Source organism: Nicotiana tabacum, chromosome 6 (assembly GCF_000715075.1).
Source record: "Nicotiana tabacum cultivar K326 chromosome 6, ASM71507v2, whole genome shotgun sequence".
Classification (NCBI taxonomy): Eukaryota; Viridiplantae; Streptophyta; class Magnoliopsida; order Solanales; family Solanaceae; genus Nicotiana; species Nicotiana tabacum.
Window position 1 is genome coordinate 205,798,883 of NC_134085.1, and position 14,756 is coordinate 205,813,638.

At 36.8% G+C, this 14,756-nt stretch overlaps 2 protein-coding genes across 3 annotated transcripts; both read right to left on the bottom strand.

Moving 5' to 3' along the window:
- Window positions 1-757: 757 nt before the first annotated feature.
- Window positions 758-10,305, bottom strand: LOC107792662 (uncharacterized). Its single transcript, XM_075256533.1, has 11 exons — window positions 9,831-10,305; window positions 9,551-9,619; window positions 9,266-9,361; window positions 9,011-9,135; window positions 6,357-6,552; window positions 4,825-5,000; window positions 3,927-4,056; window positions 3,427-3,587; window positions 2,408-2,484; window positions 1,322-1,373; window positions 758-996 (listed from the first exon to the last, which is right to left on the bottom strand). The coding sequence occupies exons 1-11, from the start codon at window positions 10,125-10,127 to the stop codon at window positions 771-773; spliced, it is 1,605 nt and encodes a 534-aa protein (XP_075112634.1). The 5' UTR covers window positions 10,128-10,305; the 3' UTR covers window positions 758-770.
- Window positions 10,306-11,891: 1,586 nt separating this feature from the next.
- On the bottom strand, window positions 11,892-14,525 carry LOC107792659 (uncharacterized). Of its 2 annotated transcripts, XM_016614896.2 has the most exons (8): window positions 14,286-14,525; window positions 13,991-14,210; window positions 13,697-13,889; window positions 13,212-13,282; window positions 13,047-13,124; window positions 12,680-12,767; window positions 12,487-12,542; window positions 11,892-12,203 (listed from the first exon to the last, which is right to left on the bottom strand). In XM_016614896.2, exons 1-8 carry the CDS (start codon window positions 14,349-14,351, stop codon window positions 12,130-12,132), a joined length of 846 nt encoding a protein of 281 aa, XP_016470382.1. In that variant the 5' UTR covers window positions 14,352-14,525; the 3' UTR covers window positions 11,892-12,129. The 2 variants fall into 2 exon arrangements, with proteins under 2 accessions (XP_016470382.1, XP_016470383.1); XM_016614897.2 differs by lacking the exons at window positions 12,487-12,542; window positions 12,680-12,767.
- Between the last annotated feature and the right edge of the window lie 231 nt (window positions 14,526-14,756).

Sequence of the window (14,756 nt, forward strand, 5' to 3'; positions counted from 1 at the left end):
AAAGTGCACATAAGTACATGCAAGCCCTTTATGCACTATCCACTAAAACAAGTTCCTAGATTAGCAATTTATTAAGAGCTAATTAATTATGTTTAAGCACATCATAATCCATAGTCCTTTTACAACGTTACCTTTTTCCTATTTTTCCTGATTGATAAACGAGCATTTCTGATGCACAAGTACAGAGAAGCAGTAAAAACTAAAACAAATCCTTTTGGAACAGTTGCTATAGCTTCCATTAATTCTGCCTTAAACAAAGACTCTCCGACAATGAGGCCAGATGCATACCAAATCCTCCAAAAGTAGTGCGTTTTTTAAGGATCCAAGGGACGCGGCAACATTTTAAAAAGTCCACGCAACATTGGTATAACGTACTCCTAATTGCTTTCTAGATTAGAATTTAAGCCATCTCAAAACTCACAAATCTAGCAATATTGATCATTTGCATCACATAACAGGCAAGCATCAATGCCATCTATATCTCAAATTTCATGGGAATTCAATAACCTGATATGCAAACCAATTAGCAATCCGACCAGTAATTGACTTGCCTAGTTCACTACGACAAGGAGCAATACACATAATAAATACTAAAGGAGGACAAATGAAACAGCGAAAAATGCATGATAGATAAAATGAACTTGTCCCCATCATGTCAAATTCATGTATTGCATGAGACAAGCAGCACGATATCACAACTATTTGCTCTTTAATTTCCCTGTGAAGAAAAAAAATTGGCTTCAACTGCAAAATTTCACAACAAAACACAACTATTGCTCTTTAATTTCCCTGTGAAGAAGAAACTTTAGTTTCGCTGATTGTTTCGGCTGCAAAATTTTATAACAACAAACTTTAACCAATGCAAAAATACATGTTCCAATGAAAACAGCAAAAAGTGATGTTATTTGAGGAAAACTAGGTAATGATCTGTTCAAACTCCAAAAAACTATTGTGTCCGTGCCAATTGATGCAAATCTTCGACCAGATCGCCCCATCCTACAAGTGGACGAATGACCATAAGTAAACAAATTAAAATACACACAACGGTAAGTTATCAGTATCCAAATACTCCATAAAACTCCGAGAGTGGAATAGGTTTTGGTATTCCTTCTCGAGCTTCTATAGTTTCGATTGGACTTGATTCTCATCTAGTTGCTTTTACTTTTTCTGCTTTATTTTCATGTATGCCGATTCATAAATACCGGTCAAGTTGTGATAATATCAAATCAGCAGTGTAATAAGGACAAACTAATAATTTTTTTAAAAATAAGTTGACATCTCATAGTCTTAAGATGATATATGATTGCAGTATATAATGCACCTCAGAAAGTCTTTGATCGGTTTCCACAAACGTGCAGCGCCTTTACTATCACCTACAAAAGCAAGATTCCCATCCAGATTATTTCTTGGTATCCCTATTAATAAAAGTTAAAAGGAAAAGAATGAAGAAACTTAGTGAACATGGTTAATGTGACATACTAGAAACAAATAACTTCACTAACTTAACTGCATCAAACAAAATAAAAGGCAAGGGTTGATGGCATGCTTTGACACATTGCATACTTGAGTGCGTTAAAGAAATGAGGCTAAGTTTGCTTTTTGATATCACACATCTGAAATTATATCTGAAGGGTTCAATCTAGCAGGGTTCCCTATTTTTAGGTTCAAATGGTAGACCTAGACAATGGTCTACTTTTGGAGGGAGTGGATGAGGTGTATTTGGCAAACCCAGTAATAAATAAAATTAAAAAGAGAGTGGATGAGAGCTAAAGGCTTCGCTAGAACCAGACGTTGCTAGTACTACAATTCTTCTAGCATGTTCAATTCTTTGGATCCCTCCTTATACATGTTGAGTCTCCCACATCGGCTAAGAGATGGGGAACTTAGTCTTCTTATATGGCTTAGGCAATCCTCACCTCATGAGCTAGCTTTTGAGGTTAAGTTAGGCCCAATCCATATCTTTATCATGGTATCAGAGCCGGACCCATCCAATTCTTTGTTTCACCGATGTTGGGCCCCTATATTATATTGTCCACGCTCTAGTTGGCAGGCCTGGGCGTACGGGGGGGTTGAGTCTCCCACATCGGCTAAGGGATGGGGGACTTGGTCTTCTTATATGGCTTGGCAATCCTCACCTGATGAACTAGATTTTGGGGTTTTGTTAGACCCAATGTCCATAACTTTATCACTACGAATAGTCGTAATTGTTTCTAACATAACCCTTATTTGGGTCATGCCATGTACAGGTGCTCAAATTTGCCAACTGTGATTCTGCCTTTGACACGCTTCTCTGAGTGAATTTTTCTTCTTTATTTTTCTGATATGGTTCTCTGACTGAAATTCCTCATCTCATCAAACAAAGATTTTGGACTCTTTAAAAGAAAGAAGAAAGAATAAGAAGATATACCACCAGATGAGACTGAATACTGCTTGGATGTTGCTCTAAGTGAAGCCAACTTCTCAACTAAGGTGCGTTCTGCATCACTGACATAGGAGAAGAGAACACAGATTATTGAACATGACACATATCAGTGAACAATTTTAGATGAAACAAGCAAACATAGAAAATTATTCAACTCAGACTTTACAGTACTTTATAAAAAGAGGTTGACCACATGAACCCGGTTCCCTTTCAGATCCGCTTGAAGTCAATTATCTTAGGCAGAATCGATGGTATCCTACCCAATTACTATACCACACATATAGTAATTAAACAAAACAGCTACACTAAATCTAAGAGTAGAAAGTATCGACTTTGTCAGCCCCGACTTATCTAGCAGACCTATGTTAAAATGAATAATTCTTGTTTTTCTTTTAAAGAAAATACAAGCAAGACACGAAGAGCTTTTTAGGTTGCCTACAAGATATTTTTGGTGACAAGGAAAGAAACAGATCACAAACAATGCACGTTCATGTAAGATGCTAGTGAAAGAGGCAACATTGGGCGGAAGATAAATTAAGGACTTCCAAAGAGGTAAGGCGACAAATCAAAACGCCTTTCCTACCTTTTTGTTTTGGTATGATAGATCCTGAATTGTAAGATCAGACTAAACATATATAGACAATGTAATTCTAAAGGAAGAAGCTAAATTCTAAAGGAAGAAGCTAAGGCATATATTTTGTCTCATAAGATAAACTGCTTTTCAATTAACTTCGAAAAGGAACATTTCAGGTTTATTCCAACTTCAACATTCTGCTTCTTATGTTGATTAATCACATAAGAAAGTTGATGGCTCATACAGGACCTTGTGTTGATGAGGTTTTAGCAAAGAACTTTAGTCAAAATTCACAGAAAAAATTGGCACAAAAGAGAATTCTGCGGATTAAGAAGCCCTTTACAGTTAAATAGATGTGGCATCTTATCCCATCCAAACTGATTAATTGAACTATGGGTGTATCTGAAAGCTTATATGAACAAATTCAAACCTGAGATTCTTCGGGATCTGAACATTTATCAGAAAAAGATGATCTCCTCTCACTGAAGATCTATTCATGTCTGGCACTCCCATTTTTGACATTTTAATCTTTTCTCCAGGTTGACATCCAGGAGGAATCTGAAGATCTTTCATACCATCTACAGTTGTCACCTATAGGAGTCCAAACAAGAGTCTATGAGGAAAAGAAAGACATCCATAAGGCCATATCCCAGGATGTGATTCTTTTAAGAAGTAATATCGCTATTATATCTACAAGGAACCATCTACAAGCACTTCAAAGCATATTAAAATGCCCAGAAACACACAATGCCATGACGGGAAGTTGCTTGGGTTAAGGGAAGGGGAGAGCAGGGCAGGCAACAGATATGGGGAACGGCTGAAAGGAGAATAAAAAGTTGCTAGCCATCCTTTCAAAACTTAATTGCCTTTATACAGTGCCTTTTTAGGGGAGGAAAAAAAACAATTAGCTTTTCGTAATGCTTCTATTACCTTCTTAACTGTCCCCAGAATGGCCTCAGTAAAATCAACATCTACTTTTGAGTACAGGTTAAGACCGTCCCTCCAAATTTCACGTTTTTGTCTGACGTGGATGATCAAATAGAGGTCACCAGCTATACTACTGCGAAGAAGACCAAATTAAGCTGTGAGGATGATAGCGAAAAAGAGAAAAGCACATTGATGTCTATTCTCGAACACCCACCCCACTCCCCCAAAAGAACCATAAAAATTTAGCGACGAGAAACAGAAAAAGAGAGAGAACAGAAAACGGTTAAGTTACACTTTCTAACCTAGGTGAGAGGAAAAACCTTAAGAAGTTTGGGCATATCAATAAGCAAAACAACTAAGCTAGATCCTTAGCCCATGTTCCTTTGGACTTTTCGGAATTACTTTTGCTTAAAGAAGTTTATAGCTATTAATGAGGCATGCTTCAAGTTGTGACTCAGATTTCCTCAAAATCTTCTTCACTCTTATGATATATTGCACTTGTTTCACAACACAGAATGAAACAGAAGACACTAACAGCAAATCAGAAAGAGGAGCATTCACAGTCTAGAAAGTATCCACATAGTATCAAAAGACTGGACATACATCAGAATATTGAAGATTGAGAAGCATGACATTAACACCATATAAATAATTAATAACAAGCAGCACCAGCAACAGCTAAAGCAGAGCAGGCAAATAAAACATGCTCTTAGACTCAGAGGAACCTGTTTCTTATAATCACGATAGGATGTATTTGTTCAAGTAAACTGAAAGTTCAAATTGCATATACTGCAGATTTTCTAGTGACTTGACAATTTTGGTCAAAGCATTAAGTTTTTACATGAAAATAGGGGAAAGCTACTTAATCACATGAACTTAGGAGCTTTAGTTAAGGGGTGACCTTTTCTTGTCAATGTTACCCTCTCCTCGAACTTGCATTGTGGCTCCATCATGAACTCCAGGTGGAACAACCACTTTGATACTTCGTTTTGATTGTACTTGACCACGGCCACCACATTTTCGACAATGATCAGTTACTATCCTTCCATTACCTCCACAATTCGAGCACATAGATACCTGAAAACATGAATCAGTATCTAGAAAGCAAGTCAAGAAGGACCAGCAGACTAAAATATAGACAGCAGCAAGTTGTTCAAAATAACACACAGGTCAGATGTGCAGAGAGAATTTCCTTTTTTTTTTTTTTTTGCTTAAAAACAATCATTCAGCAGAATAAATAAGCATAGTGAGCAGAGCAAAATCTTATCTTCTTTGAAAGTTCCACTATCTCGAAACCGTAGTATAGATCACTTGCCCATAGGTGAAAGACAGTAGCATCATATCAGTTAATCTGAAATGGTCATCAAACTGGCCACGATATCCAGTGGCGATAAAGTTCAAAATAGTATATGAGATGATAATAATATGTACCAGTTGATTGCTGATATATTTGAAATTTTGAATCATATCATGTAAAATGAAAAAAATAAAAGGTTCAGCAAAGTATGTAGTGATACCTCCTCCAAATTTAATCATCTCCTGAAGGTATTAATGATTTAGTATATGGAGACATGTCCGCTCCTATTGAGATTATTGAAGAGCAAATAATGGAGAGAATTATATGGAGAGGAACAAAAGAGAGTCTCGTAAAGCTTTTCGGGTTCTAGAAAATGTCCTCTGTCCCATTTTAACTTTCTTACTTTTGTTTTGCTTTGTTCCAAAAGAATGCCCAATCCATCTAAAAAGAAAGTTTTAATACATTTTTATAAATACAAAAATTATATGGGACCCTCTTTTACTCTTAATACAACTTTCCTTTATCCTATACTCCCAAAATACAGAAGTCAACAGGCACTTACCACCTCCCACAACACATACCAAGTAACTCTACCCACCAAGGCTTCAGACGGGAAGAAATCGCCTAGTGTTGTTTGTCTCTGATGAGATTTGAACCTTGGTCTCCAAGGTTCGCACCCACTTCTTTAATACTAGGCCACAACCTTGGGTGCACAATTTGAACCATCATTTTAATGATTGTGCCAGGTAAAAAGTAGATTAAGAAAATGGTCAAAGGGAGTTTTGGATTTTTCTTCCCATGATAAGTGGACACTATTCTGGGATGAGCTAAAAAGGAAGTAGGACTGTGCTTCTGGCACAAAGGGAGCGGTAGAGAACATCAAATAAAAGTATATAATATTTATGCCGAGAAATCCTTCAATGATAACACCTATGTCCATTAATCATCAAAAAATACAAGCTTGCAAACTTTTCAGTCAAATGTTATTTTAGAGCAAAAAAAAGGCCATCAAGAAATAGAATATCCAACAAGAAATCAGTTTAGATTGTAACATGAAAAGAAGATGAATAACAAAATAAGTGATTTCCCATAGCATGCAACAATTAGTAATTTCTCATGCAAGCATGTGAAATTACCTGAGACATTATTCCAAAAGGTGTTTTCTGTGTTTTCACCACTCCTCCTTTTCCGCCACAGTCAGAACAGACTTTAACACAACTGCTAGATTTAGCACCAGTCCCGCCACAACTATCACATGCATCGAGAGAAGGTACTTCGATGTCTCGCTGCCCTCCAAATATAGACTCTTCAAAGCTCAAATCAAGGTCATAACTGGGAAACAAGAAATAAATTCATTACCAGATATTCAGCTAATGAAAAATGTTAGATAGTTATGTGTAAATAGTCCTAGTCCCATATGTAATAGGAGTAGAATATGTCCTAGTCCCATATGTAGTAGGAATTGAATATGTCCTAGTCCCATATGTAGTAGGAATTGAATATGTCCTAGTCCCATAAGAGTAGAATATGTATAATATATAGGACTTATTGTATCATTATTATCCAATAATAGACTTTTCTCCTGTGCATTCTCACATGGTATCAGAGCTTCAGTGAGAAAATTGTCGTTGTGCGTCATTCTAGCAACATCCGGGAAGAAAGATCTCGTCGCCGTGCAATTTTCCGGCAACTTCGTCTTGTTCCCAGGGTTCATTACTATCAGTGTTTTGGAAAGCGTTAAGCGCAAAAAAGCGACGAGGCCTCGCTTCACCGAAGCGAGAAGCGAGAAGCGAAGCGCACACTTTTTTCATGTGAAGCGCAATTTAACACATAAATAAATAAATAAAAAATAGACATAGATAAATGGCTAAGAACTCGTTAAAAATAACATATTAAGCAAATGTTTCAATTCTTGAATCAAGAAGCAAATAATAGATATTAATCAAATTAAATTTACTACAGTCAACAACCAAAAAAAATAAAAAAATAACAGTTAATTCACTTATAAATTGCAGAAAACAGAGCATAAAGCAGATGATAAAGCAGAAAACAGAGCACAAAGTAGAACAGAAGAAGAAAAGTCGTTTAGGGCACAAAATCAGCGCTTAAAAAGTGAAAAAAATTGAAAGAAGAAGAAGAAGTCGTTGAAGAAGAAGAAGTCGTTGAAGAAACTTACCGAGATCTGGAGAAGAAGTCGTTGGAGCAGCGGTGGTCGTCGCTGGAGAAGAAGTCGTTGAAGAGCGTATGTTTATTTGCCAATTTTTTTAAAAAAAACCCTAGCTGATGCCTTCTGCTCGCTTAAGCACGCTTTTTCTCACTTTTTTTACCGGCTCGCTTCTCGCTTCAGCGAGAAAAGCGCACGCTTTTTGAATGTGAGTCGCCTTTTTAGCAGAAAAGCGCTAGCCCTGCGCCTCGTGTTGCTTCATCGCTTAAAGCGAGAAGCGAGCGCTTTTAATAACACTGATTACTACTACAGTGGTATTGTGCATATACCAGTACCACCATCAGATCCGAAACCCTTGTGCGACCAAACCCCAGAAATTCCAGTCCCATCGGAACAGAAGAGTAAGTCACCGTGCGTCTTTCTGGTTGACGACTCAAGATTAATTTGCGTTATCTCTTCATAGGTCAGTGTTGTGCAAAAACCAACACAACCATCTTGTTCGGAAAAGTCAAGCGACAAAACTTAAGTCAATCGCTCCGGCAGAAAGTCCTTCACGCGCCTCCACCCGCTGCCAGAACTAGGGTTCCGTCGAGATACAGTAACTTTTCCAGCGTGTGAGCCATTCCGGCCACTTTTTGACAAAACTTCTTCAGGACAACTTACTTGTCCAGTGATTCCACGCCTATACATATAAATTACACCAAATTCTGACAACTTCTATTTTTCCGGCGTGAACAGTAATTTTCGGAAAAGTTAATGTTTTCTGATGGTGTTTTAGAACCTATTTTGTAATGTGGAATTCGGCTTAGTCTCACTAGTTTCAAATTTTTTCCAAGACTTTTCGGCCAACTTTTGTTTATCAGCAATTATCTGGTTTTGTTGCTCAGGGGGAGTCTAGTGCAGATATTTTCACCAAGTCCCTCACTGGTCCTCGTATTAGTTACATATGTAATAAGCTCGGTACATATGATTTGTAAGCACCGGCTTGAGGAGGAGTGTTAGATAGTTATGTGTAAATAGTCCTAGTCACATATGTAATAAGAGTAGAATGTGTCCTAGTCCCATATGTAGTAGGAATAGAATATGTCCTAGTCCCATAAGAGTAGAATATGTATAATATATATAGGACTCAATGTATCATTGTTATTCAATAATAGACTTTTCTCCGTGCATTCTCACAAAAAAGACAGACTACGAAGGAAGAACAAATCAAACTCTTTCCTCTCGTCCTCAATTACTTCGAACATAATATCAAACCAAAGCTGATGGAGAAGTTATTCTGTTTTCTTTTCCTCAATATTCTTGCTTCATTTCACTGATGCAGGTAAAGCCATGAAACTTAAACAAACCTTCACCCAGCAATATATAAGAGCTAAAAACTCTCCTCAACAATGAATGTTACTATAAAGAAGTAGTAGAAACTCATCCTCTTGCTTGGTTGGTTTTTTTGTTTTGTGTGGAGGGGGGGGAGGGGGGAGAATGAAGCTACCCAGTGAAAGATATAACTGCAATGGGAATGATAATCAGAAAACTGTATTTTTTCTGCATGAGACATATCCAAATATCACCAAGACCAAGATATTAAGATATACATAGTTTCAGAAGCAAAAGCCCATGGAGACTCACTGAATATCAAGATCCTGCCTCCCCATATTCCTAAAATCGAAGCTGAAGCCTCCTGATCCACCACTTCCTCCAAAAAAACCACTTGACTCTCCAAAATACTCAGAAAATACTTCAAAAGGGTCCACCTAAAGATCAGATAACCACGCGGGAACAGAAACCAGTCATCATGAAGAAGAATATGAAAACATAAATAAAGGCCAGTACTTTTAACATTGCCAAAAGTAGCAGAAATAAATTGTTTTTATATGATCTTACCCCCTGCGCACCACTACCAGGCACATTATACTCTCCTCGCAACCCTGCCTCGCCAAAACGGTCATATGAAGACCTCTTCTCATCATCTGATAATACCTAATAATACACTTTTGTAATCAAATCGAAAACAATGAAAGAAAAGACCAGAAGTAAATCTTAACCAAGTTGGATACCTCGCATCATTTTAACAAGCGTTTTTCACAATCTCAGTAAATAATCAGTTCAACATAAAATTTGCAAACAGAGAAGAAATTGAAGTGGTGGGGGAAGGGAGCAGGATGTTACCTCGTATGCAGCACTAATCTCTTTAAACTTTTCTTCAGCTCCAGGACTTCTATTCACATCAGGATGATACTGTTCCCAAGCAAAGAAGTGTTCATATTCAAGAAGCAGAAAATGCCACAAGACAGAAATGTGTTTATCAAAGACATTCAAGCACAAAGTATGTTTAAGCAACAAGGAAGGTGATAATAACAATTAACAACTAACATATGAATAGCCAAACCAAACTTATACATACATAACAAACATTTAATGTAATAATAAGTTAACAGAGGAGTTATACCTTGCGAGCAAGCTTGCGATAAGATGCTTTGATTTCTTTGAGCGTTGCATTTCTACTGACATTAAGAACTGAATAGGGGTCGGAACTGGTCGACTTCGCAGCAGCTGTAACACTAACAAAGCGCCGCCGTTTCCGGTTAACGGGGAACAAATTAGGCTTAATAGAGACGAATTTGAGAGGTGGAGATATGAAGCTCGAAAATGTGAGGGTTTTAGGGAAGTTGAAGCTCGAGAGAGAGCAGTTTGGGTTAATATTAGACGCAGTGCAGAACCAGTTAGGGTTATGGATAGCCGGCATCGCCGGCCGGAATCTAGAGGTAAGAGGTCGGGTCTGGTTCTGGGGAAGGAACAAATAGAGAAGAATGGAGTAGCTTTTTTGATTTGGCAAGAGAATGTAAAACCTCTCTCGAAGGGACAAAGGGTTTTCTTCTTTTTTCTCTCCTTTTCAATCTCTTTCTTAATTTTCTCATTGCATTTGATTTTTACATTCCAAGCTCTATATTGTTTGGGTACTCTACAAGGTCTTATCACCGTATTATAGTTTGTTTGGATGGTTGTTATGTATCTTTTTATAATGTATCGTATTGTATTGTATCATTTTGATGCATATATAATGTTTGGATAGATTGTATTGTTTATCGTCATTTCACGATGTCATGCACCAACAATATGAAAAATAAGCTTGTAATATTATAGATTATAAAGAAAAAGTAAGGTACGGGGTAAAACTATTACATAAAAGGAAGTGTAAAAGATAAAATAAGATTATTTAATAATAAAGAAGGGCAAGATGTGACAAAAAATAAGGTAACGACGCGACCCCCAAATCGGTCGTTCCATTAAGAAGCATTTTTCATCATTATGTTATGACGAATTTAACGATATGAGACCATAAAATTTAAGTAACAATGAAAACAAATATTATATTTAAAGTAATAATACAATACAATACAATACAACTGTAACAACCATCCAAACAAGTTGTTAATAGACTATATGTGAGTCTTTTGTCATACTGATGTGTAGAACAAACATGTAACGCATAAAATGACTATCCAATTATTAACTCCAAATTGAGAATAATTTTTTTTATTAATCGTCGTTGGATAGGGGTGTGCATTCGATTTATCGATTTGATTTTGACCCTTATCGATAATTACTTATCGATTATCGATTTGTACATATGCTTATCGTTATCGTTTCAATAAGGTTTTGATTTTTTCGATTTCGATTTATCGATTTTTGGGGTTTATCGATTCGGTTATCGATTACACCAATAAGAAAATTTACGGGATTCCACGGAAAGTATATTGCTATAAATACGCCTAACTAATATGGACAAAAAGAAGCTAAAATAAGACGAACACCGTTTATAACATAAAATTGTGTCAACAAGCATATGCAACGAAACTAAAGTAAAGAATCAAATGTATGTCACCAACACTCCAACGGTATAAAAAAAATACAACATCACGGCTAATTCTATTTTCCATTAATTTGAACTTCATTCCCTTGAGGTTTAAATATGATCATTCCTTAAATGTGGTAGATGAAATAATAGGGTTCGGGACTTGGGGGAAAGGAAAGGGTATTATAGAATAAGAGTAAAAAAAAAAATTATATCTTATCGGTTTATCGATAAATCGATAATCGAAGAGGACAAAATCGAAATCGATAACTCGATAAGGAAAATTTCGAAATCGAAACCGAAATCGATAACAAATAATCGATTCGATTTATCGATAGACCGATTCGAATGCACACCCCTACGTTTGGACGTGAGTTTTTCAATTTTTAAGAAGACTAGTAATCTATTTGGCGAACTTTTGTTTTTTTTTCTAATTTGAGGCGTTTGACGGAAAAGAAAAAGCGCTTTCAATTTTTTCTGCAGATGAAGGCCTCATATCAAAGGCACAAGACTGAGGCACAAGAAAAAGCGCTTTCAATTTTTTCTGCAGATGAAGGCCTCATATCAAAGGCACAAGACTGAGGGATAGGAGACAATCAAAGAAGACGTGTCATAGGCAGTTCTTGAGTTCATTCCAGTAGTCAACAGTAGAAATGACTTTCAACAAAACATTTCATTTCATGAGAAAAGGACTAGCACCATCTCATCTTTAGATATAGTTCAAACGAAAAGTTGCATAGCAGGTTTGAAAATGAGGATCCGAGCAATTACGATCGATGATTGGTCTTCATAACATTCATCATCTTTACATTCAGATTTCAGAAGTTAATTCTACTGCCTATGTAGCTCTTATAATCTAATAAGCGTTTGCAAACATTCACTATAAAACATATCATTTCCCCTTCACTGTTTGCTGAAGCTGATCCATTAACAGATGCGCCACTGATTTGTATCCCATCTCTCTAGCTGTTTTGTCCAAGATCCAACAATGTAAAATACACAAGAATTAGAAAAATTCTCAGTGCACACTAAAACAACAGAAATGATGAGCAAACAAAACCTCAATTAAACTAGTGATCATACAACAACAACAACAACAACAACAACAACAACAATCCAGTATAATCCCACAGGTAGTGTGTACGCAGACGCTACCCTACCCTGGGAAGTAGAGAGACTGTTTCCGATAGACGTTCAGCACAAGAAGATGAAAAGAGAAAATAGAACAGAAACTAGTGATTATACAAACCTCTGAATATGGCAATCCCAGTTGGAGCCATCTTTCTCTTCTTTAGGCACAATGAGCTAGAAAAACATAAATACACATAAGCAAAGAATTGATCCACGAGCAAGAAAAACCAAATGAAATTTGCCAGTATCAGTATCAAAAGAATGTAACTTCATAAGCACCTACTCCTGTTCTATATAACCACCAAAACTACCTGTTACATATCCAATATGGATTGATGCCCTTTTCTTCAGTGCAATGAGGGCATACCCATCCTTTATTTGCTCTCACCTCCTCCAGTTCTAACACATATTTGCACAGATTTAGTACTTAATCAACATTCATAAGTAAGAAAACAAAGATCAGTGTCACAAAGTTTCCAATGGTGGGCCTTCTATTTAATAGAACAGAATAGTATTAGTGCCCTAGAGTTGCAGCAAATCCATTTTAAGTGGTCAGAGTGCCCTAGAGTTACAGCAAATCCATTTTAAGTGGTCACAGTACAACATGAGTGATCTTCAGCTTAAAACCATATGATTGCATAACCTTTAGTGCCTAAAAATGCATAGCTATTGCCCCACCTTCACCATATCGAACCTTAAGACAACCTCGGCAAAGAACACCATTGGTAGAATGACAAATTGAACAATCTGTCTTGCCTGTATATATCGGAAATTTTTTACAATTCATCAGTCTGTATATAAACTAGTAGTATCACAAAGCACAAAATAATTCGTAAGACTAACCTAAGCAAGGTTGATCTGTGTCCAAATCACCACATCGTTTACAGTCTTCTTCACCACACAATTTCTTTTGCCTGCATTATCGCAAATCATCATTTTGAACTGATTCACGTGTTATAGATTAGCAGTTTTATGGTACATAAGGACAAGTTGAGCTGACATATGGTACATAAGAACAAGTTGAGCTGACATAGATGTAAATTCAAGTTCAAATTCACGCTTCCTAGAAAAAATTAAACAAAAGAGCGGGGAAGTCCCTCAATTCATTGCACATTGAGTAACAAAAACTCGGATTTGCAGAAGGATACACTATCAGTATTTTAACTTATTATAGCAGGTTCCACAACATTTTTATCAGGTTCGCAAATTCATGTTTATAGCAGAGATTTATCTATCATTACTTTATAAGTAACTTTAATTGTGCGGATAATTTTTACAAAATGAAAGGCTAAAAAATCGGCAAGGGTATTAGAAAACGAGTATAAGACCTGCAAAAGTGACAGCAAATACCAAAAATAGGGTCATATATAGTTCCCCTATCTTTGCTGGTACAACGCCGAGACAAAGCTTCCGGTGTAAGGTGCGGTATTAAGCCATCTTTCACTCTCAGGAGAGGTGCATTAGCAGGTCTCTTCTCATTATCTTCTTCAACATCTCCTTCTTCAAAAAGCCCCAATTTCCCTAAAAGCATTACAAAACAAAATACAAAAAGGATACATCATTCTCATGTCAAAATCCAAAATCACTCTCAAAAAAAGGAGAAAAGAGACATAAAAACGGACTTTTTGCTGGTGGAGCAGAGTAGCAGGACTTCTCATTCAAGCGACCCGAACGGCGCAATTCTGATTCGGGAGGGGTGTTGCCTTTCAATCGATCGGAACGGCGCAAAGGAGTAGAGAAATAGTCAACTTTGTTATATTTTTTCTTCTCCGATTGAGGTTTAGAAGTGATACTTCGAAGCTCTGTGATGGTTTTTTGAAGTCCAAGACCGGCCAATCGAGCCTATAATCAAAAGAAAATCAGCTATAGGAATTCGCATTGATAGAAATTAGACACTCAAATTGAAAGAGAAGAGACCTGGTTTTCCAAGATCCGGGCATTTCGCAGTTCTTCATAGTCAGTTTTCATTCCAAGCCTTCCCATTATGGCACTTTAGGGTTTCAAACGGCGATTTCCTTCCTCTTTCTTCTTCGAGATTGCAGGCTTTCTCAGTTCTAACGGATACCTTGGCAAGATCTGAACTTTTTTGAAAATTGAAATGGGAAAACGACCGTTGATATTGTACAAAACATTTTAGAATTGTGTAAAAAGACCCCCTCAAGTCTTGAATTAAGAAAACGGGACGTTTTATACAAGAAAAAAGGCCGGATTTACCCATGTACTTTGCTAAATAGTATACATTTCCCTAACCTTATACTTTCCGTCTAATAGCTCGTTTGGCCAAGCTGCAAAAATCAGCTTATTTTGAGAAGTGCTTTTTCTCAAAAGTACTTTCGGTGAGAAGCAGTTTGTGTTTGAAAAATACTTCTGAGCAATAATTAGTGTTTG